The sequence below is a fragment of the Xyrauchen texanus genome, chromosome 37 (genome assembly GCF_025860055.1).
Source record: "Xyrauchen texanus isolate HMW12.3.18 chromosome 37, RBS_HiC_50CHRs, whole genome shotgun sequence".
Lineage (NCBI taxonomy): Eukaryota > Metazoa > Chordata > Actinopteri > Cypriniformes > Catostomidae > Xyrauchen > Xyrauchen texanus.
The window spans coordinates 16589594-16616808 of record NC_068312.1 but is presented as its reverse complement, the minus strand read 5'-3'; the positions used below and the strand labels follow the sequence as shown (position 1 = coordinate 16616808).

At 42.4% G+C, this 27215-nt stretch overlaps 1 protein-coding gene and 1 non-coding gene across 2 annotated transcripts in view; both read left to right on the top strand.

Annotated features, from left to right (window-relative positions):
• Positions 1-27215, top strand: part of LOC127630758 (E1A-binding protein p400-like) — a 38151-nt gene that overhangs the window by 5416 nt on the left and 5520 nt on the right. Inside the window, 44 exon segments of the mRNA XM_052108511.1 lie at positions 979-1412; positions 2155-2460; positions 2779-2964; positions 3140-3277; positions 3402-3480; positions 3587-3645; positions 3921-3981; positions 4103-4192; positions 10175-10288; positions 10458-10645; positions 10788-10962; positions 11103-11239; positions 11488-11657; positions 11949-12123; positions 12227-12363; positions 12511-12697; positions 12801-12970; positions 13142-13332; positions 14323-14460; positions 14463-14525; positions 15248-15409; positions 15573-15722; positions 16708-16781; positions 16872-17167; positions 17485-17687; positions 18325-18494; positions 18928-19124; positions 19317-19428; positions 19554-19847; positions 19962-20036; positions 21013-21147; positions 21234-21278; positions 21402-21552; positions 21668-21903; positions 21992-22165; positions 22272-22322; positions 22412-22548; positions 22708-22764; positions 23734-23812; positions 23923-24108; positions 24311-24356; positions 24460-24560; positions 24826-25018; positions 25307-25440. Of these exon segments, the coding sequence (XP_051964471.1) occupies positions 979-1412; positions 2155-2460; positions 2779-2964; positions 3140-3277; positions 3402-3480; positions 3587-3645; positions 3921-3981; positions 4103-4192; positions 10175-10288; positions 10458-10645; positions 10788-10962; positions 11103-11239; positions 11488-11657; positions 11949-12123; positions 12227-12363; positions 12511-12697; positions 12801-12970; positions 13142-13332; positions 14323-14460; positions 14463-14525; positions 15248-15409; positions 15573-15722; positions 16708-16781; positions 16872-17167; positions 17485-17687; positions 18325-18494; positions 18928-19124; positions 19317-19428; positions 19554-19847; positions 19962-20036; positions 21013-21147; positions 21234-21278; positions 21402-21552; positions 21668-21903; positions 21992-22165; positions 22272-22322; positions 22412-22548; positions 22708-22764; positions 23734-23812; positions 23923-24108; positions 24311-24356; positions 24460-24560; positions 24826-25018; positions 25307-25440 (6656 nt within the window).
• Positions 18548-18682, top strand: LOC127631355 (small nucleolar RNA SNORA49). The gene has a single exon (XR_007968942.1). It is a non-coding gene; the product is annotated as a small nucleolar RNA SNORA49 (small nucleolar RNA).

The window sequence follows — 27215 nt, the reverse complement described above, 5'->3', positions numbered from 1 at the left end:
CTCCTAAAGTTCAGGACTAATGAAATTGACGTGAACAGTGATTTTGTTCATGATGAACTGCTAAAAGAGGGACATTCTTGTTTAATTTTTACAGCTTGGCAGTGCCTTCTGCTGTGCTAAACTTCCCTTGTCATTCCTCTGCTTTACCCTCTGCTTTGTGTTTTGTTGTGCAAAGTGTTAATGCAGATGTTACAACATACACCTGCTTCATGCATGCATGCTCATGATTTATGTCAGTGCTTCAGTCGTGTCCATTTTCTTTTGTTCTTTTCTCCCTTTATCTTTAATCTTTTTTGGTTCTTTGATTTTCTTTTATTTCTATATACACTTTTTCCACTTACAGATTAAATGGTAATGCATGATTAGTTTTATTCATTATAGTATTTTTCTCAAGCATTGAATGAAATATTTTATTTTTTTACATTAAAAGATCTAATTTTCATTCATTAGAACATATAAATCTTCCTTGATTTTTGCTATGTAGTCATTGTGACATGAACAGAATTTTTCATTAATGCTCCCTTTTCTCCAGCATTATTGCTGGTAACTCATAACATCATTCCCAAAAATCCAAAAACAAATTATACAAATGGAAACTATATAGATATATTAGTTTGCATACATAAAATGAAGACTAGTTTTAGTACAGTGAAGATAATTATAACCCAGACTTGTTCTTGACTGGTTTCGTGAGATTCATAATTTCAAACTTGGTTTCAGATAGTTTTGCCTTTTAAAGAAAGACCTTCAGAATCAATTGTTACATTATTTTACCAAGTGTACTGTACTTCTATTTTGATATACAGTTACATGAGGTCTGGCGGTATTGGTATACAGGCATAAACTAAGAATGTACTGTTTCTAATTCTTCATTCTATTCTTCTGTGGAACTCTCCATCATCCATTCCTTATCCCTTTGTCCTTCCCCTCCTCTTCCTCTTCCTATTCTTTTCCTTTTATCTTGCCTCTCCTTAACAGGTGGTATGCCACCCACCCCTCAAACAGTCCAGATCGGTGGGCAGAAACAAAACCAGCAGCAGTACGACCCATCCAAAGGTCCCCCTGTCCAGAATGCCGCCAGTCTCCACACTCCACCCCCACAGCTTCCTGGCCGCCTTCCCCAGGGTGGACTTCCCATGGCAGGGTTGCCCCTCTCCCTGTCCCAGGGTCAGGCCTTGGTGGTGGAGCAGCAGGTTCAGGCCGCTGGAGTTCAGCACCAGGCACAGGTGAAGGTGCCGGGTGTGCAGAGTGCTGGAGCAGTGCTGGCTTCAGTCAACCCACACGCACAGCTGCAGGCACAACTTCAACAGATGCAGTCAGGTCTCCACCTCCAGATGCAGCAGCAGCAGCAACAACAGCAGCAACAACAGCAGCATCAGATTCAGCAGTCAATCATGCAGCCAGGACATGCAGTGAGTATAGAGGGGAGTGTATTGGTTGTCCGTCATGTGTTTTTGTTTGTTTGATGTTGTTGTTTTATGGCTGATACCAGTATTTAGAAAGCAAGATGGCTTATATATACCAATCAGCCACAATATTAAAACATCCTGCCTAATATTATGTTGGTCCCCCTCATGCTGCCAAAACGGCGCCAACCTGCATCTCTGAATGGCATTCTGAGATGCTATTCTTCTCACAATTGTACAGTGCTTTATCTGAGTTACCATAGACTTTGTCTGTTTGAACCAGTCTGTCCATTCTCTGTTGACCTCTCTCATCAACAAGGCATTTCTCTCCACAGAACTGCCCCTCACTGGATGTTTTTTGTTTTTGCCACCATTCAGAGTAAATTGTAGAGACTGTTGTGCGTAAAAATCCCAGGAGATCTACTGTTACAGAAATACTCAAACCAGCCCATCTAGTAGATATTATTAAAATAAGTGTCCTGAGAAATCTCACCTGTCTCTGTGAAAGCTCTAGTCTCTGTAAATGCCCAAAAAAAAAAAAAATGGTCAGGTAGGTGGGCAGAGATTTGGAGAGAGGGTATGTAGTTGACATCAAGGTTGTCTAATTCAGTTTAGCAAGTCAGCAAAATGACAGAAGTCACTTGGAGCACCTTAAATATTAAGAGATTACTGAGATGCTAGATTTAAGGAATGTGATGTTTACAGTGACACTCCCATTTATATTTTATTATCCGTATCTCTCTTTTAGACTGTGGCACTTGTGCGTCCTGGATCAGATTCCTCCCAGCCTGCCCAGCGTTTGATGTCCAATTCTCTCTCCACCCCGGTCATGTCACCCTCCCCACTCACATCCCCATCCTCTCTCCCCTCCCCACATCCTTCTGCCCCGGTCCGCACCCCCAGTATTGGACCCAACCTCTCCCCTGCCATCCAGTCCAAACTTGCTGCCACAAATGGTACCACTGGACTTAAAATGTCTGGTCTGGGTCAAAGTCCCATCGGGCAGAACTCACAGGAATTCTCTCAAGACAAGCAAGCAGAACAAGCCAAGCTGGTAGGGGCAAAACAACAAGGATATTTAAAATTCATGACACCAAAAAATTTTTATTGCTTGCATTTTAGTGCAAACTTTAAAGCCGAAGTGTGTAATTACAGCATAACCACCAGAACTGAACAAAATGTATGGTTTTGAAACAGTTTTTCAGATCTGTATTTTAAACTGGGATGAAAATAAATATTTTAACATTGAACACATTTTTACAAATCAGCATTATGGTTTAATATCCATGAAAACAATTATTTATTTTGTAACATTTTTGGTGCTACCTATAAAGTCTCTAAAGACAGGCTTTTGATGTATATGTGATTGTAGGAGAGCCATGTGCACCAGCGCATCGCAGAGCTCCGTAAAGAGGGCCTGTGGTCGGTCAGCCGCTTACCCAAGCTACAGGAGGCCTGCAGGCCCAAGTCCCACTGGGATTACCTGCTAGAGGAGATGCAGTGGATGGCTGCAGACTTTGCCCAGGAAAGGCGCTGGAAGATGGCTGCTGCCAAGAAGGTAAGAGGACGTGCACTAACTCAGTCTCTATTATACAAACGTTGACTGCTTTAACTATACAGCAGCCAGCTAACAAATGTTTCATATATATTTGTAAACACTAGACAATTCAGTTTAGAACATCTGAAACTCCGCTACTGAGTTATGTAGAGTTTAACAACAAATTTTTCCGTAGCTTGTGCGTAAATGCGCGCGTTACCATGTCGAGCAGAAGACGGAGGAGAGGGTAAAGAAGGAGGAGCAGATGAGGTTGCGCCACATTGCCAGCACAATTGCTCGCGGTGTTGACTACTTCTGGGCCAATATTGAACAGGTACTCAATTGCATACATGCTATACCACTATTTGTGGATGGGTTTATGATAGTTCCAACAATGAGCAGTGGATAAGTGCAGGAGATCTGGTTACTCTAATATAATTCTGGTTCTCTATCCACAGGTAGTGGAAATCAAACTGCGTTTCGAGATCTATGACAAACAACAAAACGTTCTCAGCCTGCAGAAAGCTGCAAGCAAAGGTGAGAATGAGTAATGATGGAGATTAGACTTTTTACAGCTGAATGTGCAGACTTTATCAGAGTTTAATTCAAAATAAATAATATTTGATACTTTGTATTGAAACAGGGCAATGCGCTAAACTGGCCCAGACATCAGGAGAGAAGTCAGATAAAGAGAATAAAGTGGTAAGGCTATCTACAATGAGCTGTCTTGAAGGGTAGTTCACCCAACAATTTAAATTGTCATTCATACCATTCACTCACCCTCATATTGTTCCAAACACATATGACAGCATATGATTTTCATTGTTTGGAAAAAGTGAATGGTGACTTGAGGCTTACATCTTCTAAAATACTGTCTTCCTCGCAGTTACTTTGCTTGTCTTCTCATCAGCATGTTCATGACAATTGAGAATGCATAGCTCATGCAACCTGACTTTTACCCTCTTTTTCCCTTTTAGCAGCAGGAGGCTGGCCCATCCCGCAAGAGAAAGTCCAGCTCCTCTCTGTCTGATGTAGAGTGTATGTGTTGCATTTATACTTGCTAATCTTGCCACTGTTCTGTGTTTCTGTGTGTGCTTGTGCGTGCACGCACGCGTTTGTGTGTGTGTGTGTGTGTTTTAATAGCCTTGTGTTGTTGCAGTTGAAGATGAGGAGAGTACAATAGAGGAACAGGAGGCTAATGAGGTTGTAGCTGATCAGAAAGCTGAGCTAGCTGAACTGACTAAAGAAGGTGAGATTTAACTTCTGGTCTTATAAACTGTAAACTTTTTCATCTTTGACTTAACACTGTGGCTGCATCTTGGTCTTTGTATGTATCAGTTGTGCAGCACTTTTTCTTAAAGGGATGGGTCACCCAAAATTAATGCTCTCATCATTTACTCACCCTCTTGGCATCCTTGATGTGTATGACTTTCTATATTCTGCTGAACACAAATAAAGGTTTTTAAAAGAATATTTCAGCTCTTTTGGTCCATACAATTCAAGTGAATGAGTGCCAATATTTTGATGCTCCAAAAATCACATAAAGGCATCATTAAAGTAATCCATACCACTCCATTGTTTTAATCCATGTGCTCTGATAGGTGTGGGTGAGGAACAGATCAATATTTAAGTCCTTTTTTGCATGAAATTATTCTCCCTGCCCAGTAGGGGGTGATATGCAAGAAAAATGTGCATCACCAAAACCCAAGAAGAAGAACGTTGAACCTATCATATTGCTTTTGAAGATATTGTTTTAACGACTGGAGTTGTATGGGTTACTTCTATCCCACTCTCCCTCCTCCAGTACCAAGTTTAAATATTTGTACCTTAATCTCTTGAGAGGAGTTGAAGCTCTGTCCCCTTGACTCTGAATTAGCTGGGAGTAATACATGATGCCTCTTGACCTTTTCCATAAGCAGTAATCACCACTCCCAGAGTATCTGCCACTTAAGGGGGGTGTACGCTACTCACATAAATAGTACAGAGCAGGTGGCACAGCTGTAAATACCTAAGAAATTGAGACCTGGGAATCCCAAAATGTTGAACCATATTTTCAAATGATCTCAACACTCCAATCTCATATAGGTCACAGAGCATATTAACCTCCCTCACAATCCATTCTGACCAGCAGAAAGGGGACTTATTAATACATAATTTTGGGTTCAGCTGTATGCTCGAGGCAACATTTAAATAAACTTCCGAATTAAACACTTTGGACACTTTTGTCCTTACTGCATGCGTATGCGAGATAATGGGGTGTAACTTAACATCTACGGCTAGTTTGATAGAAAGGCTTTGCAATGGCAAAATAGGGGCAAGAACTTCCTGTTGAATACAAAACCAGGAAGGTGCTCTCTCAAGTGGAAGCAACCAATGGGCCAAATGTCTTAAACTGAATGCATAATAATTCAACAAAGTCTTGGGTAGACCTTGCCCACCTATGTAACTTATTGAAGCGTAATCTGGGATGTGTACCATCCCAAATAAAGGACTTCGCTATGCTATTTAACATTTTAAATATAATTTAATACAATACAATAAATACAATAAATGTTTATAACATTAACCTTCCCAATCATAGATAAATGTAATGAAGCCCATCTGCCCACATCGCTCAAACCTTTTATTAAGGGGTCAAAAAGAACTAACTAAATCACACAAATTTGCTGGGAATAAAATACCCAAATACTTAATGCCCTGTTTGGGCCACTGGAAGGTGCCCGCTGAAAAGCTGTTACTGGGCAGTACGCTGTCCGAGCCAAAGCTTTTGATTTATACCAATTGACTCTGTATCCTGAGAACTTCGAAAAGAAAATAATAATTATGTGGATGCAAAGCATATATCTAGTTGGGTCGGAGACGAATATTAAAATATCATCTGCTTAAAGCACACCATCAACACCTGCTTTTTGCAGATGATGTAGTCTTCATGTCATCATGTGTCAATGACCTTCAGCTCTCACTGGATCGCTTGGCAGTTGAGTGTGAAGCGGCTGGGATGAGGATTAGCACCTCTAAATCTGAGGCCATGGTTCTCAGCAGGAAACAGATGGAGTGCATACTCCGGGTAGGGAAGGAGGTATTGCCCCAAGTGAAGGATTTCAAGTACCTCAGGGTCTTGTTCACGAGTGAGGGGACAATGGAGCGGGAGGTTGGCCGGAGAATAAGGGCAGCGGGGGCGGTATTGCACTCGCTCTATCGCACCCTTTTCATGAAAATAGAACTGAGCCGGAAGGCAAAGCTCTCGATCTACCGGTCAATTTTCGTTCCTACCCTCACCTATGGTCATGAAGGCTGGGTCATGACCGAAAGAACTAGGTCGCGAGTACAAGCAGCCGAAATTGGTTTCCTCAGAAAGGTGGCGGGCTTCTCCCTTAGAGATAGGGTGAGGAGCTCAGTCATCCATGAGGAGCTCCGAGTAGAGCCGCTGCTCCTTTGCGTTGAAAGGAGCCAGTTGAGGTGGTTTGGGCATCTGGTAAGGATGCCACCTGGGCATCTCCCTAGGGAGGTGTTTCAGGCATGTCCAGCTGGGAGGAGGCCTCGGGGAAGACCCAGGACTAGGTGGAGTGATTACATCTCCACACTGGCCTTGGAACACTTCGTGGGTCACCCAGTCAGAGCTGGTTAATGTGGCTCGGGATAGGGAAGTTTGGGACCCCCTACTGGAGCTGCTGCCCCCGCGACCCAACTTCGGGTAAGCAGTTGAAGATGGATGGATGGCATCTGCTTAAAGCAAAAGCTTATGCACCATACCTCCCACCACCACCCCTGGAAAATCATCCTCCTTTCTTATCGCAGCTGCTTATGGTTCCAGGGCAAAACAGAACAATAATGTGGAAAAAGGGCAACCCTGGCGGGTGCCTCTGTCCAGAGTAAAATAATCTGAAATTAATTCATTTGTTTGTACCGCTGCTACCGGGTGTCTATGAAGAATGAAGAATCAGTGTTGCTCTATGGGGCTTGCACACTTTTGCTTCACTATGATCAAGGAATGAGTCCATCAATAGATTAAAGTCTCCTCCCAATATTATATCATGAAGGGTGCCAGCAGCTTGCAACATCCCTTCAAGATCTATAAAAAAGCCCTGATCATCAACTTTTTTTCTTGAATTTTAGATAAAACAATAATGACTCTTCCTAATTTATCTTTAATCTGAGACATTTGAATTGAAGTTCAGTCTAATGACTCTCTTGCTTGAGCCAGCACTTTTTGTGGACTTCAGCTCGGCTTTCAACACTGTCATTCCAGCTATACTCCGGACTAAGTTAAACCAACTCCCTGTTCCCACCTCTACCTGTCAGTGGATTACCAGCTTTCTGACGGACAGGCAGCAGCTTGTGAGGCAGGGGAAATTCACTTCCACCACCTGTACCATCAGCACTGGTGCTCCCCAGGGATATGTGCTCTCCCCACTACTCTTCTCGCTCTACACAAATGACTGCACCACCAAGGACCCCTCTGTCAAGCTCCTGAAGTTTGCAGAAGACACCACTGTCATCGGCCTCAACCGAGATGATGATGAGTCTGCATATAGAAAGGAGGTTGGACGGCTGGCTGTCTGGTGCATTCAAAACAACCTGGAGATGAACACGCTCAAAACAGTGGAGATGATTGTGGTCTATAGGAGGAACACCCCAACATTGTCCCCCCTCACCATTCTAAACAGCACTGTGGCAGCAGTGGAGTCATTCAGGTTCCTGGGCACTACCATCTCACAGGACCTGAAGTGGGAGATATACATCGATTCCATTGTGAAAAAGGCCCAGCAGAAGGTTGAACTTCCTTCGCCAGCTGAGGAAGTTCAACCTGCCACAGGCGCTGCTGATACAGTTCTACACAGCAGTCATTGAGTCTGTCCTCTGCACTTCAGTAAATGTCTGGTTTGGTGCAGCCATGAAATCAGACATCAGAAGACTACAAAGGACAGTTCGGTCTGCTGAGGGGATTATTGATTGCTCCCTGCCCCCCCTTCAAGAACTATACACTTCCAGAGTGAAGAAAAAGGCTGTAAAAATTACTCTGGACCCCACTCACCCTGCCCACTACCTTTTTGAACTGTTGCCTTCTGGCCGGCGCTTTAGAGCTCTGAACACCAGAACCGTCAGACACAGGAACAGTTTTTTTTTTTTCCCTCAGGCTATCCATCTAATGAACAATTAATTGCCCCATTGAGCAATAATTATGTGCAATACACAGTTTAAGTCTATTTATATTATCCAACATATCCACTTCTGCCATTACTTGCATTGCTCTGTACATAATATACTGTATCTTTGTTCTTTAACAGATTGTAATAGATTTGCACTACATGTGTGTATGTGGGTATGTATGAAGGAGTGTGTATGTACGTATATGTATAATTTTTTAATATTTTTTTGTTTTTTGTTTTAATTACATATGTCTTGCTGCTGTTTTTGGTATTGTTTGTATTGTTGTACACTGGAAGCTCCTGTCACCAAGACAAATTCCTTGTATATGTAAGCATACTTGACAATAAAGCTGATTCTGATTCTGAAAAAATAAATTCCCACCCCATATCTTTCCAAATTTTTCAGCTTCCTGCGGAGACATCATATTTCTTATGCTTAAGAAGAGAAATAACCTTCCTCCTTTTTATGGGGTGCCCCAACACATTCATATTCCACCTGGTGATTTTGGACATTTTGACATATAAAAAAAATTGATTGTGTGTCGAAGACAAGATTATAAAGACCACATTCCAACATTAGTGTAACAGTCAAACCCTGAACATCTCTTAGAACCAAAAACAGAAAAAATAAAAAGGTGCACATTAACCCAACGCACAATAGCACCAACTGGCGTCCATCCCTCCAAACTCAAAAAGTCCATGTGCGCCTATGAGAGCCCCCGCGACAACCTTGCCATCGGATTGCTCAAATCCGGTGTTCCTATACACATTTTATGTGAGGAATTACACAGCAAAATATAATCTATAAAATAAACTCAGTTTCCTCAAACTGTCAAGCGGATGTTCAGTGAGCCGGTCCATTCGGCTGCAACATGAGTACAAGCAAATATCTTACTCCAATGTCTTTGCCAGAAATACTCCACAAAATAAACTCCAGCCGAAAGGTGGAATAAGCACAAAGGGCGTTTAGATTAGTCCACAAAAACATCCTGAAGGTTTGTTACTCTACAAAATAAACTCCAGCCGCAAGGTGGAACCAGCACAAAAAGAGTGTGCAGAATCTTCAAACAGTCAAGCGAATGTTCATTGAGCCGGTCCATTCGGCTGCAACGTGAGTACCACAATATTACTTGCTCACTCCATTGACTTTATTAAGGACATCACTTGATGTGGGCATGTGAAAGTTTTACGGCCATCCTTAGCATCTATTCTCAATTTGGCCCGGGAATATCAGTGCAAAAGCGACTTTCCTTTGATGTAAAAGTTTCTTGCATTCCTTTAATCAATCACGTTTCTCTCTTGTCCAGTTCGCAAAGTCTGGGACCAATAAAATGCTATGGATCTTCCAAGAAAGCCTTCCTTTAATGCTCGCCTTGTGTAACACAAGATCTTTATCAGATGATCTTAGAAATTTGGCCAGAATTTATTGGGGGCTGTCTCCCTCTGCGGATCGCCGTGCCGGAACCCTGTGAGCTCGCTCAATTTCCATTTTATGACCTGTTATGTCGAGCAGACTCGTAATGAACCTGTCTAGGAATTCCACTATATATTGTCCCCGTGCTCCCTCAGGGATTCCTGTGATACAGACATTATTCTGCCAGCTATGGTTTTCCATGTCCTCCAACTTGTCTCCCAGACATGCTTCAAATCCACTTAAGTCGCTAGCGGGTTAGCAGATAATTCCCTCTACGATGACTCCAGATTATCCATCAGTTTCTCGACATCCCCCACTCTTGTGACCACATCAGTACATTTCTCCTCCATGGCAGTGATCGATCTACGTATTACAGCAAGATCCTCCAAGTCAGCAATGACCTTCCTCAACATTGCTGACATGTTCAACATCTCTCGCTGCATTTCCCTCATCTCCCCGACCAAATTGACTCCCTGGTCCTGTCCAGTAGTCTCAGCTTGAGCACTTAATTGTCTTTTAAGTTACAGGAATTTTGGATATGTCTAATCATTATATTGTATATATTGACATATCTGCCATAGCCCACTCTGGTCTCCTAATTATTTACCTTTTGGAGAAAACTATATCAGTCAAGCAGTACTTTAAACCTCGTCTGTATGTCTTTTAGCTGAGGTGCCTTTGGATGACCTGGTGAAACAGTATGCTGGTGCTTACGCTGAGGGTTTTGATTGGCCGCAACCATCCAGCCAGAGTGAGGATGAAGACAAAGAGGAAGCTGATGGTCTGTGTACATCTGTTGCTTAAGAACTGAATTTAGAAGCAATCCATTTGGTTATAAATGCCAAGAAAGTCAAAAGACTTCAAATGCAAAATAATGATAATAAATCATGGTGGCAGTGATTTGATGTCGCAATGAAAATGTTGTTTATTCGCTGCTTTTTTCTGTTTAGGCATGGATTCTCCATTGGACAGTCCTCGTGAAGCAGTGCTGATAGACTCCTTGTTGAGCATGGATCAGTACCGCGGCGCTGAGCGGTCGACTTCTGGCGCTGATGGGAAGCCCATGAAGGATATCGCTGAAGTTGCTGCAGCAACAGACCTCATTCTGCCTAAAGGCAGTGCCAGGACTACTCTAACTGTGAGTCCAGATGGACATCCTGTGTAATTATCTTAAAAACAGTTATAAAAAGACTAGAGCTTAAATCAAGAATCAATTAAATTTTATGTAGGTACACTGTCTTTTATTGTTTTATCACTCTGCTGCTGCTCTATCCTCTCAGAGTCGTTCCCCTCCCTCTCTTCTGCATGGCTGTCTGAGAGAGTACCAGCAGGTCGCAGTGGAGTGGCTGGCAAGCCTCCATCACAGAAACCTCAATGGCATCCTGGCAGACGAAACTGGCCTTGGCAAAACCGTACAGACTGTGGCTTACTTTGCTCACTTGGCCTGCAACCAGGGTACCAACACTTACCTATATAGAATCAAGATGTTTAATAACTTAAACCTCATCCAAAGTCATTTTTGGTTGTCTTCTCAAGCCTTTGTTTTATCTTTAAGTATAAAATGGGACATCATTTGCATCATGTGGGTCTCACAGGTATCTGGGGGCCACACCTGGTGGTGGTGAGGACCTGTAAGCTGCTAAACTGGGAGATGGAGTTCAAACGCTGGTGTCCTGGACTGAAGATACTCCTGTACCTCGGAAACCAAAGGCAGCGCAGATATAAGAGATCGGTATGAACCACAGCAAACTAGCCCATTACGTCCTCTTTCATACTACCATCTGCGTATTCCACTTGCTGTAATAACTGCCCTTTTGTCAGAGCTGTGCTTAGCAGTCAGCGCACAGAAGATTTTAAATCAGATTTGTAGGTCATTGAATTTTTTTCTCATAGAGCCTCATGGAGAAGTCTGAATTTCACGAGTGGGTACCTATTTGTTCTGTTGTCTGTTATCACTTTCCCTTACATCCCTGTCTGCAGAGGTGGTGTGAGCCCAACAGCTTCCACGTGTGTGTGACATCATACAAGCTCCTGCTGAAAGATCAAGCTCACTTCCTGAGACGACACTGGAGGCACCTGGTCCTGGATGAGGTGCAGCTCATCAAGAACATGACTGAGAAACACTGGGAGACTATCTTCAACATCAAGAGGTTAGGAGACATCTCAATACACACTTAACAGTTTTCAATTTGGTCCTTTTTGAGATTCATGTTTTCTAGTTTTCAGTATTCATGAGATCATTCTTTTATCTCAATCTCTTTGATTGGTGTAGATTCTTCTTAGATTTATGCTTCTCCTGCAGTCAATTTTATGCATTACAAAAAGTTATGTTGCTTGTGTTGCTTGTTTAAAAATGCTTTGTATGTAAAAAAAATGATTTCTAATTAAATGAGTATTGTATTATATATGTTTTTATGGTATAACTTCTGTCATTTCAATAGTCATCAGAGGATTCTCTTAATCAACACGCCTCTGCAGAACACTCTGAAAGAGCTATGGACCATGATCCATTTTCTCCTGCCTGGAATCACTCACCCATACCTCAACTTCCCTGTCAAACCTGGCACGGATCAGAACCAGGACTACTGCCACAAACTGGTCATCAGACTACACAGGGTAAATCCTGGCAAACGCACATACACAATTATGCAACTTATAAGCATAATAAGAAACATCGACAGTCACCAACCTGGGGTTACCCCCCCTTCACCTTTTGTAGATGATTCAACCCTTCATTCTGCGCCGTTCTAAGAGGGACGTAGAGAAACAACTGCCTAAGAAGTATGAACACATCTTGAAGTGCCGTTTTTCCAAGAGACAAAAGGCCATGTATGAGGACATCCTCATTCAACCTAGGTTAGCATCACCACATAAAAATGCTTTCGAACAAAACGCATCATGTCTAGCTCATCTTGATATTACATGTGACATGCACTCTAGTGTCTTCCGTTCAGCCTTCCAGTTTGTGTTTTGAGTGGCTGTCTTTTCTCTTGTGCTCTCTAGTGCCCAGGAGGCCCTAAAGACAGGACATTTTGTGAGGGTCCTGGAGGTTCTTATGCAGCTACAGAGGATTTGCAACCATCCAGACCTGATCCAGGCCAGAGAAACGCACAACTCTTATTTATGTCAGCCACTGCAATATAACACCCCATCCTTAGTGCTCACTGTGCTGCAGCAAGACCAGTGGAAGGTGAGGAAGAGAAGTAATAGAGAAATTGTATTTGGGACATGGATTATGGAAGTGAAAGCTGGTAGTTTTGTGTGACTAAGATACATATGTTTTTCTTCTCCAGACTGTAGATATGTCCCTTTTTGACCTGATCAGCAACGAGGGTAAATGGACTCGTCACGAGACCGAGGAAGTTCTGCCCAAACTTAAGATGACCAAGCAGCTCATCGAGGAGATCTACAGTGCACCCGACCCTCCACCCAGGCCTAAACCCTGCAAGATCAAACCAATGAGGTGTGAAAGTCCTGTTCTATTATCAAGAGCATTACATCAAAATCCATACAGTTCCACCAGCTATAAACACGTAACCCCATGCACATCTTTACAGCTCTATATATCTATAGATTATATATTTTGTGGAATATTAATTAAGTTGATGCTGACATTGTATAATTGTTGTTTCAGGTTGTTCCTGCCTGTGCAGTATGGAACCAAACCAGAGGGGCACCTGGTCCCCATGACCAGCAGCACCACTCAAGCCCTACGTGCAACTGCTGTTACTACTGCCCCCACCACCGCTACCACCCCTGCTACTGTTGCCCCAAGTGCGCAGCCCAGGGGCAAATCACCCCTTACCACCACCACTTCCACACAGGGTAAGAGTGGTCATATACAAAAAATTATATTTTGCTGTTGATCAAGACACTGTTCACTTCCTTTGTGCAAGCAAACGCACTTTCTGTCAAATTCACACGTGCACACTTTAACCAGGCGCTCCGTGATGAGCAATTATTTTATCCACACTGAAAATGGAAATACTGCATTATACAGCACAATTTGAGCCATGCGGTTTATAATTGATGTTTAATGTACAGCTACTGTATGTGGAGTGGAATTTGGACCAGTAAGATTTCAGTGTTGCTGAGGCTACCCAGCATGACACCAAGCTATTGACTAAATATTCTGTTGCTTTTCATGATGATCAAGATCAAAACTAATATTTACATGAAAAAGAGAACTGTAATTGCTTTTAACTTAATAGCATGAAGTCTGGTTAGAACAATGTTAAAGGGATAGGTCACCCAGAAATGTAAATTCTCTCATCATTTACTCACCCTCATGCCATCCCAGATGTGATTATTTATTTTTTTGCGGGGGGGGGATGGCACTGCAGACGGGTGCTTCGGTATGGAGCTCTCTAGCTTTTTTGTTATTTTGTTTGTTTGCCATGTTTTGTCACTCTCCCAATCAGTTTCACTAGGGATGAACTGCTGAATACTCGGCAGAGCATAACTGATAATGTTTTGACGGTGTTTGGTTATTCAGACGTTTTATTAGGCATTTTAGTTAGAGGTGCAGCGGTTCTCTACAAGCGATCCAAAAGACGCATGTGAGGGAAGCAAGCTGGTGTGCTTGTGAAGTTTCATCAACCCAGCTTTAGGACTCTGCTGCAGAGTATTCATCTGGAGAATTTCCACTCCCTCGCCAACAAAACTGCTTCTCACTCAAACAAATAATGATTTTTCTAACTGCGCTGCTCAGTGTTTCACAGAAACCTGGCTAAGTGAAGCTATACCAGATAGCGCGTTACATCTGCCGGGGCTGTCATCTGTTTCAGACAGTTAACTCCACCTCTTCCCTCTTAGCCACATCAACCAGCAGCTCATCAGGACCACTTCTAACAGGAGCCACCCCTAACTCCCGCTCTACCCCTCTGGCTTTGGGTGTGGCAGGGGTTGCCACTATAGCCCCTATGCCTGCTGTGGCCCCCCAGGCCCCCACCACCCTCCCCTCCAGCCCAGCTTGGTATCCCAGAGGCTGGTACTAAGCTCCCAGGCACGGTTGCCTAGTAAGTGGCCTCCCCACCACCCACAGCAGACCCATTATCCTCTCCTCTTCTCTCTCCTTTGTACACCTGCACTTAAATGTTTATTTCTTATCCTCCTCCTCTTCTGCAAACAAGCATAACCCTTCAGATTTCTACGGACTGTATCCTCTGAGCTCCAGTTCCTGCATTCCTCTTTTTGATTTTCTGAAATAAATTATTTTTCTTTTTTCTTTCAGTCTATACACTAATCCCTTTCTATTTCTTTTTTTAAGCCAGCCCAGCTGATGGATGATCTGAAAGCCTTCTAATTTTGTTATGCCTCTTGTTCTCAGTGGAGCTTTTCTTCTTCAGATCCAGTTATTTTAATTTATTGAATCTGTCTTTCTGAGGGTATAAAGCGTGTCAAGCATGTGGCAATGCTCCCCACATCACTAGTTTTTGTGCACCACCCTATTTGCATGTAAATATTGTTACATGGACACCGTTTAAACGGCAGGCCAATTCTTTCCACTTTTTCCTGCTCTGATAAATAAATCTGTGTGCAACTTTTGTTTCAGGTGTTAGATTTTTGTAATATTTTAAAAGAAGTTCGTGTTTAATCCACCCTGGTCACGCATGCCCCTTTCTGTGCCCACCCTGAAATGTACTAAAACATTTTTCTTTCTCAAAGACACATTGTCAGCCAATTGCACTTGTCATTCAACACAATATTTTCCTCTCTGTGTTTCAATCTCCTGCTAAAGGTGGAGATGCAGTAAAGGTTGCTCAATTGGTTGGGCAGGGCCGCATCGCCCAGCCCGAAACCCCAGTCACCCTGCAATTCCAGGGCAACAAGTTCACTCTATCCCCGAGCCAACTTCGCCAGCTCACCACTGGCCAGCCCCTGCAGCTCCAAGGTACACTCGGTAATGTCCAGCCCATATTCATTCGCTTCCTCACCTCTATCCCTTTTCACTACCATATCCAGTCACTTGTGTAATTTGTTATGTTTGGTTTGCATGTGTTTAGTAAATTCTATTCTCTGCTATTCTGGTCACCTGTGCGTGCGTTTGTGCGTGCGTGCATCAGGCAACATTCTGCAGATTGTCTCTGCCCCTGGACAGCCTCTCCTCAGGGCACAGGGACCGCCTATGGTGATGTCCACGGTGCCTCAGGCTGTGGCTGTCCAAAACTCCTCAGGACCTCCTCCTCCCCCTGCCACCACCACCCAACCGCAAGGTGAGGCACTGCTCAGTCCAGAAGCTTATTGTTCTTCTCATTAGTGATTCTCTGAATTGGTTTTTTCAATGACTGATAACATGATACAATGCCAATATTTTGAGACTTGTGTCTCTGCTGAACAAAATAGTATTTCAACCGCATTACACAATTTATCTACTACATTGAGATTACCTACTTTCATTGGATAGTTCAGAAATGCCCATCCTGGTTTGTAAATGCCCACTGATTACTACAATAAGATTCCCAACTTTCATTGGATGGTTGAAAAACACTCATCCAGATAATAATAATAAAAAAAATAAAAAAACACCCACAGATTGAGAAACACTCATAATTGTTCCACAGAGACCTATACTTTAATATATCATAATACAAAATAATTTAAGCATATGAGATTTAAACGAAATGTACTAAAAATTCACATAACCGTTTTGAATAATGGATGTCTTGCATCCGTTGACAAGGCTTTCTGTAGATTTTGGAACTGGCACAAGAGAAATCTAAAATGGAACAAGGCAGTTAAGGGATCGTTCACCCAAAAATGGAAATTCTGTAATTTACTTACAGGGTTGTTCCAAACCCCTATGACTTACTTTGCTTTGCTTCAGTCTAACACAAAATTAGATGTTTCCATAAATGAATGGGTGTACAATTCATGTTGTTCCACACCTGCATGACTCGCCCTCTTCCGTGGAACACAAAGAAATGATCGGCAGAACGATAGCTTCGGTCACCATTCACCTACATTTATGTCTGTTTTTCCATACAACAAACATGAATGGTGCATTTTTCTAAACATCCCATTTTAATGCAAACTATCCCTTTTATCTAAAAATGGCCAATATTGGCATATCACTACTCCTCACCCACCCTATTTATCACAGTTATCTGATGTTTAAACGCAAAGCCTCCTTAAATTTAAATATGTGGTTATTCTACTGCTTAACTTCAACGTTTTTGGTTTCTGCCTGTTTTCATAAAGCATCCGCAGCAACAACTCCATCTATCACAGATGCTGATCCAAATGCCAAAACCTCAGCCAATTCCACATCGCAAGTGAGTCTAAAAGACACATATTTTTAAGGAAATGAAGAGGAAAGAATCTTTTGGAAAACTCTTAACTCAAATTTGTCTGTGTCTTATTAGGAGTCAAGTGAGGAGAGAAACAGGCAGCTAAAGGATCGCCTTGCTCGTTTGTTTCATGCGAATGAGCATCGGTCCTCACGCTCGGTGCTCTATGGCTCTGACCTGGTCAAAGCCTGCTCCGTTTATGAGGAACGTCCTCCACCATCCTTTCCAGCTCCCCAGCACTCCCGCTGGAGCTGGGTGGGCAGAGACAGCTGCCTAAGGGCTCAGCAGACTTGCGTGTCCACAGTTGCTCCACTCCGCTCAGCAATCCTCTTCAACAGTGAGCAGGAGTCAACAGGAACCCTTAGGAAGAGGTACATGCCAGTTCTATTCAACTGTTCAGCATCATGTCTTCATTTAAAATAAAGATATGGTGCCGTAATGCAGTAAAACTCACACAAATCTCGCAACAATAGTGTGCAGGCTTCATGCATATACATTTTGTCTTTTTAAAAGGAAACACTTCCTTGCAGCTCCTTATGTTGCTTGCATAACCCATTTTAATAAGCTTTTATTGTAATCATAAAATCACTACAATAATTGATCATACCATTGTTTTTCAAATAAAATGATCAAGTATTTAATATAAGAGCATTGTAATCTAATTTGACCAATTCCTGTTATGTTGTAGGTTCTCCTGTGTACTTCCTGCTGCTGTGGCCCCTCCCCCTCAACTGTATGCAGCCAATCCTCCACCATCATACAGCCTTGCTCAAAAGGCTTTCAGGCGACAGTTGCAGGATGTGTCCGCTCCACACAATGCAGAGATCCGTAGCTTGGCCTCTTCTCCCATAGTCAGCTTTCCTGATGCCCACATACTGGAGATGGATTCAGGTTTGTATCACAGTAGTGCCATAGCACTGTTACCTTCAGATATATTTTAATTAGTGGTGTCTGCTAAAGCAAGCATTACAATTGCTATTGCTCATACTTGTGTTTTGTTTAAGTCCCAAACCATAAGGTTTAAAGTTGTGGGCATATCCCTGCACCATTTGTGCTTCGGACATATATGATGCCTCAAATACCTTGTTGAGCAGAAGAGAGACATTACTTTTGTAGGCATTCAGACCTATGAATAAACAGGAACTACAGCGTGTCTAGGCACCAGAATGTCATAGAGACTTGAGGGTAGGTAAATCTAAAAACCACCTTTGCAATGCGGCAGCAAGTTTTGCATTGGAAAGCACCACTCACCCAAAGGTTTTACAAATAAAGAGATGTATTTGGATGTTCTGTGAAGCCTGTGGATTAAGGATTATATGCCCACAAAATCCCACTGGCCATATATTTGAGTTTTTCCAATAGCCGCCTTGAAGTAAAATGTGATTTATTTTGTGTTAGTAATACATTTATATGGTCAAGATTTTGTGTCAGGGGTAAATGTCTTGCTCAGCAGAAATAGAACTGGATTGTGATGCCTGTATTTTCAAGACACCATAACCCCATTCCATAATGTGGTTTCTTTGTGTAGGGAAACTGGAGGCACTCTCCATCCTGCTGCAGAAGCTGAGAGCCGAGAACAGGCGCGTGCTGATCTTCACTCAGATGACCAGCATGCTGGACTTACTAGAGGGCTTCTTAGACAACCATCACCTCACTTACGTACGGCTGGACGAGAGCCTGTCACTGGAGGAGAGACAGGTAAAAGGCATAATCTGTTGCTTAGTCCTCTGATTCTACTTGCTTTGTTTTGTATTCCCCTGGCCAACTCCTGGTCCTGCTGAAGCTATGCAGGTTTCTGGGTTGTAATGAAAGGGGGTAGATGACTGAGCACTCTTCCCTCCCTGTTGGATTCAGTTCCATACAGGGCCTTAAAAGATGCTTACATTATAGGCTCCATCGTATGCATACCAAACTCTCAAAACCACTCATATCCACTTATAGAGCTATTTAAATGTAAATCTGCCATTTGCCCTTTATGTTCTATTTTTTTTTTTTTTCTGCTCTGGTGTTTGTCCATCAGTCATTGTGCTGTATGTAGCCTATCTGAAATGAACATCTTATGAACAGTTATTTGTTGATTCTGCATCTGATGTTAAACTCATCCTGGTCCCCTTATCCCACCCCCTCTCAGGAGCAGGTCAAGAGGTTTAACCGTAACAGACAGGTATTCTGCACCATCCTGACCAATCGCTGCTGCTCAGCTGTGGGTCACGTGTTTGATGCAGACACCATGGTGTTCTACGACACAGACTTAAACCCCAGCATGGACATGCGCACACAGGAGTGGTGTGACAAGATCGGCCGCTCCAAAGACATACACATATACAGGTCAGCAAACACACAGTCCATTGAGACACACATAACATGATGATGGATAAATTCTTATCTGTTAGTGAGTTTCAAAGACAAAATATTAACAGTGGTTTGTTGAATCGGCATTAGACATGGTGGTGTTACTTGTATTGCTGTGTTTTGTTTTTGCTATTGGTTTTTGTTTTCATTAATGCTATTCTTTGTCAGGTTGGAGAGTGGGAACTCCATTGAGGAGAAGCTCTTGAAGAATGGCACTAAGGACCTTATACGGGAAGTGGCTGCTCAAGGCATGGACTACACTTTGGCCTTTTTAACCCAGGTAAGCACATACAGCCACCTCCTTTTATGTAGATGTCCTTGATATCACTGAAAAAACACAGTTTTTGGCCCCAAACCCACAGTTATATTCATAGTTTGAGACTCAACTCTTTGTCTGTTTCGCAGCGTACCATTCAGGATCTGTTTGAGGTAGAGGCCGGCTCTGGAGAGAAGGTGGAGGAGTTTGTGGTTCTCCATCAGGAGCCCTCCCCATCGGAGTCCATCCCCCCTCACGTGGCCAGACCCTACATCCAAGCCCTCAACAGCATCCGACTGGAGACCCAGCAGGAGGAGGTGGAGATGGAGAAAAAAGAGAAAGGCTGTGAAGAGGTGGAGGGAGGAGATGACAAGATGGAGGTTGAGGAAGGGTTAAGAGGCGAGGTGTCGCAGTTAGAGGAGCTGGCAGCAGTCATGGAGCAGGTGAGAATGGGCAAATATGAGTGTGACAGCTCAGCTTATCGAAGTTTAATATGTGGCATGTAATTTAAGTCCTGTTGTGTAGAAAATGTATTGATTGATGTGTGTGTTGTCCAGCTGACTCCTATTGAGAGATACGCCCTACACTATCTGGAGTACCTACACATCAGTGAGGATGAACAGGTGGTGAAGGTATGAAACAGGTTTTATGACTTTTTATGGTCAGTGTAAGAAATGTACTTTTCACAAAGGAGCTATAATTGCCTCCTGGATTTTAATGTTTTTAGTTTTTTTTTATTATTAGGGCTTTTTTTTTTCTAAACATATTTGTCTTTTATTCAAATAAAATGTTATGTGAAAATGTACACTCACTGAGCTCTTTATTAGGAACACTTCGGCCCTAATAAAGTGCCCAACATGGTCTTCTGCTGTTGTAGTCAATCCGCCACGAGGTTCGACATGTTGTGCATTCTGAGATGCTATTCGGCTCACTACAATTGTACAGAGGGGTTATCAGAGTTATCATAGCCTTTCTGTCAGCTCGAACCAGTCTGGCCATTTTATGTTTACCTCTCTCATCAACAAGGCGTTTCCTTCTGCAGAACTGCCACTCACTGGATGTTTTTTGTTTTTGCCACCATTCTGAGTAAACTCTTGAGACTTTTCTGCTTGAAAATCACAGGAGATCAGCAGTTACGGAAAAACTCTACTCAGTGATTTCGACTGTGGCATGATTTTATGCATTGCACTGCTGCCACACAATTGGCTGATTAGATAACCACATACATAAGTAGGTGTACAGATGTACCTTATAAAGTGCTTGGTGCTGTGGCAAAACTGTGGATCTTATGAGCCCCAGTGCAAAGAACCTGTTGGTTCCCCTCCTAGGGGGACATGTCATATTTCATTGCCTGTCTGGGCCCTACGGCAGCTGCCCACCCTGCCCTTCCTTTAGTTACACCACTGGCTCAGAGAGTGTATATTGTTACTCTTAGAGTTGAATTTTAAGTAACTATACAAGATGCAATAAAATTAAAATAAAAAACAGAAAATGTTGAACTTCGGATTTTTTATTTAATTTTGTATATATATATATATATTTATTTTATTAATTTTTTCATTTATGGGGGTAGTTTATTTGGGTATAATGTGTTTGTGTGAATTCTAGGAGCGTATAGAGGCGACTAAGAGAGGCTGGGAGCTGCAGCAGCAGCAGAGACTGAAGTTGGAGAAAGAGGAGCAGATGATGCTGGAGGATGAGGAGGATCTGTTCACTTACACCAGAGAGGATGCATACAACATGGTACAATACCCTGCTTAAATGTGTTTTTCATTAGGAGGTGATGTCACAATACTGTAGATCTGACATTGTCCCTATACTTTCTGCAGGAGTATGTGTTTGAGAATGAGCATGGACAAACAGAGATTATGCCGGTAAGTTTTATACAATGCTCTCTCAAAATGAATAAAACAGTGGGAGTATTTTCAACTCGTACATATAAAAATGGCATAATTATTATTTTGTATAATTCATGTGACTGTTGTTCTTGTCTTTAGCTGTGGACTCCTCCAACCCCTCCCCAGGATGACAATGATATTTACATTGACTCTGTCATGTGCCTCATGTATGACTCCGCACCTATGCCAGAGTCCAAACTGCCCCCTGTCTATGTTCGCAAAGAGCGCAAGAGACACATGGACCCATCAGGTTAGACTGCTCAAGAAATGCTGCCACAATTAGCTACATCTGAACTTTATTGTGCTCAAACTGATGTTACATCACCTAATTTGTTTTCTCACTCTCTTTTTTCCCCTCTCCTCAGCTGGCGGGCGTAAGAAAAAGAAGGGGCATGGGGAAGCAGTGATTCCTCCACGTTCTCTCTTTGATAAGGCCAGTTTGCTCAAGGTGAGACGAGAAGGTAAAGACCAAAAGAAGAGCTTTTCTCTGAAACAACAGGCTCCTTTTGCTAAACCGCTGCCCTCACTGCTCAAACCAGCCATGGAGGCCGGACAGGACAACCCTGAGTGGCTCATCAGTGAGGACTGGGCCTTGCTACAGGTACTCAACCCATTACATGATATTTTATTATTGCAAATGACTGCATGTGTGTTATAGTTTGTAATTCAGTCTTTCTGTCTGTTTGTAGGCTGTGAAGCAGTTATTGGAGCTTCCTCTGAACCTGACCATCATGTCTCCGGCCCACACCCCTAACTGGGACCTGGTGAGTGATGTGGTGAACTCGTGCAGCAGGATCTACCGCTCGCCCAAGCAGTGTCGCAACCGCTATGAGAATGTAATCATCCCTAGAGAAGAGGGCAAGGTGGGAGATCTACACCAGTCACATTACTTTACTCTTTTGTACACATATTATTTTTTGTTTGATGTTTTGACAGTTGGTGATGATAACTGTGCAATTTTTCAAACAGCTGATATATGAAGCAAACCCTAAAAAGAACAAGACCAAAAGCATTTATAAGGTAACTAGTTTCAATATCTAATGTTTTGTCTTAAAGATTACGTATTTCCCGTCTCCAATTTCTGTGGTAACACTTCCTTTCTTGCACAGTCCAAGAATAGTCGACCTCTGCGCACTTCTCAGATCTATTCACAAGACGACAATGCCACCCAGATCCAACTGTACAACAACCGCTTTGAGCTGATGAAAATCATCGCTAGCAAGAGGAGCCCACCCATAAAACCACTGTATGTGCAAGACAAATGCTCAACCCCCAAGCACCATAAAGCAACTCAAATGTTGAATTTTAATAGATTGTGTCAAGATAATAACTTTGTAATTTTGTGAAAGCATAAAAAGAAACAGCTTCAGTTTTTTAGTGTGTTTTGCCATTTGCTTGTGCACAGACTGGGCATGAATCCATTCCAGAAGAACCCCAAGCATGCTTCTGTGCTGGCTGAGAGGTATGTCATCTTGTTTATACAGACATTTAATGGTCTGCTGTTCTGAAATAATTAGGGATGCACAGAAATAAGCATATTGGACAATGATGGTTACAGTGGTAATAATTATTCTCAGTAGGGCTGTCGATTTAACACGTTCATGTTGTGCAATTCTATAAAAAATAACCTGTTAATAAAATGAACACAATAATCATGCCCCTTGACGTGTATGTAAAGTACATTAAAAAAAAAAGGAACAGATTTTCCCACCATATGAGCAAATCAAGCCTAAAGTACATCTGTTTTTACGAGACATGCTAATAGGTGGCAGCGTGCCTCAACAAACTTCACAAGCAGCGCAACCACAGAATGAGAACCGCTCACTTAGGAGAAAGCACAACAGCATACAGGAATCTCGAGATGTGATTTTCAAAGTTTTCTCTACTTTTAACTTAACACAGAGTTCTAAAAATGTGGCACAGCGCAAACCAAACTTAAGTATGCATACTTCAAGAACTGGACACATTGACAGACTCAGTGCAATTATAGGTATATACAGATTATATTTATAAATACTTGAATTACTATGCATCATTTATATGAATTATCTTTATTTGGGGGCCCTTCTCACAAATAATGATGTATGCAATTCCATTAATTAATCGGCATGTCTTATAATTAATTAAATTAGAATTGTAATTGATTGGCAGCTCTAATTCTCATTGAAGCTCCAGTTAAGAACTTTACACGCTTGAAGTAAAATCGTAACAATATAATGTAAGGCAGTAAAGATGGGTAACTGTTTAGTACTTTTCACCTGGTTTAGGCAAGTATGCTGTTTAATTTGGGAATCATTCTAATACCTTAAGATAACGATAATTAAAAAATAAAATATTGGTCAATACTAATAATAAGTAATATACTGATATGTGGTATCTGTTTGTTGTTTCTAATTCTGTTAACTGTTTCTAATTCTTCTATGATTTACAGCGGAATAAGCTACGACAAGCCTCTGCCTCCTATCCAGGTTGCTTCTCAGAGAGCTGAGAGAATCGCTAAAGAGAAGAAGGTGAGACCTAATTCAAGAATAACTTGGAATAATGTGACCTAATCTAGCAAGTGACCAAGGATCCCTGTTACTTATTGTTAAACAGTGTTCTCACCTTTCCTCTCTCGCAGGCACTGGCCGAACAGCAGAGGGCTCAGCAAATAGCCCAGCAGCAGGCCGGAGGAGCCTCCCAGCCTCAGGGGACTTCTACCCAGCCTCAAACCCAGCCGCAGGCAACTACAGCAGTGGCACAGGCAACTGGAGTCCCCCAGCCCAACCAACCTGGAGCAGCTGCAGTCCCCAACACAGCTGTACTGGTTAGACTTCAAACACTTTATTTAACGAGATCTGATGGTTTAGTCTGTCCATTGACAAACTAATGATTAGTACAACTTTTTCTATCATTACTGTTGTGTCTAAGCCATTTCTAGAAGCATAACAGGTTTTTTAAGAAGACCTATTATAGTATCACTGAGGTATAATATGTTGATGGGAGTAAATTGGTTTTGTTGTATCAAGGCTGGAGCCATCAAGACCGCTGCAGTGGGAACAAGCATCCAGTCGGGTAGGTTTATAGCATGAAACCAAAACTTAATTGTATTTGCTTCAGAAGTGAGTGCTGTTGAACTGGATGAAGCTGTGCTGATGGCTTTCTGTTTAAATTTCAGCAACGGCTACAGTGAGCGGGAATGTGATCATGAACACTGTGGCTGGAGTTCCTCCTGGTCAGTTCCAAGCAAACAAGCGTCTGGCCTCTCCAGTCATTCCTGTGAGTTCTGTCCATCCTAATACAATATCAGCGCATGTAAGAATACAGTAACCAAGACGTTTGAGGAGATGTTATCAGGGATGTGTTCAAATACATATAGACATTTCGGGAATCATGTTTATGAGTTGTTTAACAAGCACGTATGGGTTAAAAACTTATATATTAATATAAGTTTAATATTTTTGGTAATGTAGGAATTTATCCTCTAGGTTGTATTAAAATTGTTTGTTTATGAGCATAATTGCTTAACTGGGTTACTCTCCAGGCGGCAGGAACGGCCACAGCTCAAGTGGTTCACACCCAGCAGAGAGCAGTTCCTGTTACAGCTGCCCCAGCAGAGGTCGTTGCCATAGCGACTGGTCAGGGTGTGAGAGCAGTTACACCGGTGACTGCATCGGCTGTCGTGTCCACCAATCTGACTCCTGGTCAGTCCCAAACACGCACGCTGATGGCTCCAGGTAGAAAAAGTGCCATCCTTGGAGAAGCGATATGTGTTTTGTTTAGGGGTCCATTGACATCTATTTAGAGAGTCATGCTCCCACACAATGAATTGTGAAAAAGTGAATTGTGACTTAGGCTCACATTCTGTCTAACACCTCCTTTTGTTTTCCATGGAAGAAAGTAAGACATTCTGGTCTGTAACAACATGAGAGTGGATGATTACAGAATTTAAATTTTTTGGCTTATTTATGCCTTTAAATAGCTTGACTGTCTGCTTTCTCATGTTGTTTTTTTTCCATTCCTAGCTGCTGGTATGCAGTTGCCTCAGGGTAAACAGATCACACAAGCCCAACTTCAACTGCTCCGACAGCAACAGATGCAACAACAGCAGCAACAGGCAGCTTCTCCGCAGATTAAAGCAGTTGGAAAGCCACAGCAGGTACACACACACATGCACTCCAAGTTGGTGTTTAGCTTGTTTTTGCTGACACAGTCTCCTTTTTGATTTTCTTGACATGGTGTGGGAAGATGTACAGGTGAAACTCGAAAAATTAGAATATTGTGCAAAAGTTCATTAATTTCAGTAATTCAACTTAAAAGGTGAAACTTATAGACTCATTACAAGCAAAGTAAGATATTTCAAGCCTTTATTTGATTTAATTTTGATGATTATGGCTTACAGCTTATGAAAACCCCAAATTCAGAATCTCAGAAAAGTTGAATATTGTGAAAAGGTTCAGTATTGTAGGCTCAAAGTGTCACACTCTAATCAGCTAAACACCTGCAAAGGGTTCCTGAGCCTTTAAATGGTCTCTCAGTCTGGTTCAGTTGAATTCACAATCATGGGGAAGACTGCTGACCTGACAGTTGTGCAGAAAACCATCATTGACACCCTCCACAAGGAGGGAAAGCCTCAAAAGGTAATTGCAAAAGAAGTTGGATGTTCTCAAAGTGCTGTGTCAAAGCACATTAATAGAAAGTTAAGTGGAAGGGAAAAGTGTGGAAGAAAAAGGTGCACAAGCAGCAGGGATGTCCGTAGCCTGGAGAGGATTGTCAGGAAAAGGCCATTCAAATGTGTGGGGAGCTTCACAAGGAGTGGACTGAGGCTGGAGTTACTGCATCAAGAGCCACCACACACAGACGGGTCCTGGACATGGGCTTCAAATGTCAAACGTCTTACCTGGGCTAAAGAAACAAAGAACTGGTCTGTTGCTCAGTGGTCCAAAGTCCTCTTTTCTGATGAGAGCAAATTTTGCATCTCATTTGGAAACCAAGGTCCCAGAGTCTGGAGGAAGAATGGAGAGGCACACAATCCAAGATGCTTGAAGTCCAGTGTGAAGTTTCCACAGTCCGTGTTGGTTTGGGGAGCCATGTCATCGGCTGGTGTTGGTCCACTGTGCTTTATTAAGTCCAGAGTCAACGCAGCCGTCTACCAGGACATTTTAGAGCACTTCATGCTTCCTTCAGCAGACAAGCTTTATGGAGATGCTGACTTCATTTTCCAGCAGGACTTGGCACCTGCCCACACTGCCAAAAGTACCAAAACCTGGTTCAATGACCATGGTATTACTGTGCTTGATTGGCCAGCAAACTCGCCTGACCTGAACCCCATAGAGAATCTATGGGGCATTGCTAAGAGAAAGATGAGAGACATGAGACCAAACAATGCAGAAGAGCTGAAGGCCGCTATTGAAGCATCTTGGTCTTCCATAACACCTCAGCAGTGCCACAGGCTGATAGCATCCATGCTACGCCGCATTGAGGCAGTAATTAATGCAAAAGGGGCCCAAACCAAGTACTGAGTACATATGCATAATTATACTTTTCAGAGGGCCGACATTTCTGTATTTAAAATCCTTTTTTTTTATTGAGTTCATGTAATATTCTAATTTACTGAGATTCTGAATTTGGGGTTTTCATAAGCTGTAAGCCATAATCATCAAAATTATATCAAATAAAGGCTTGAAATATCTTACTTTGCTTGTAATGAGTCTATATAATATATTAGTTTCACCTTTTAAGTTGAATTACTGAAATTAATGAACTTTTGCACGATATTCTAATTTTTCGAGTTTCACCTGTAATATCAGTATTGCCCAGTGTTTAGTGCACTGTAAGCAGGGATTAATCACCACAGCCCCCCGCTGCTGTGGGAAACTGATGTGAACATGTATTCCGTTGTGTCATACAATTGAAATGCTGAACCCAGTTCTT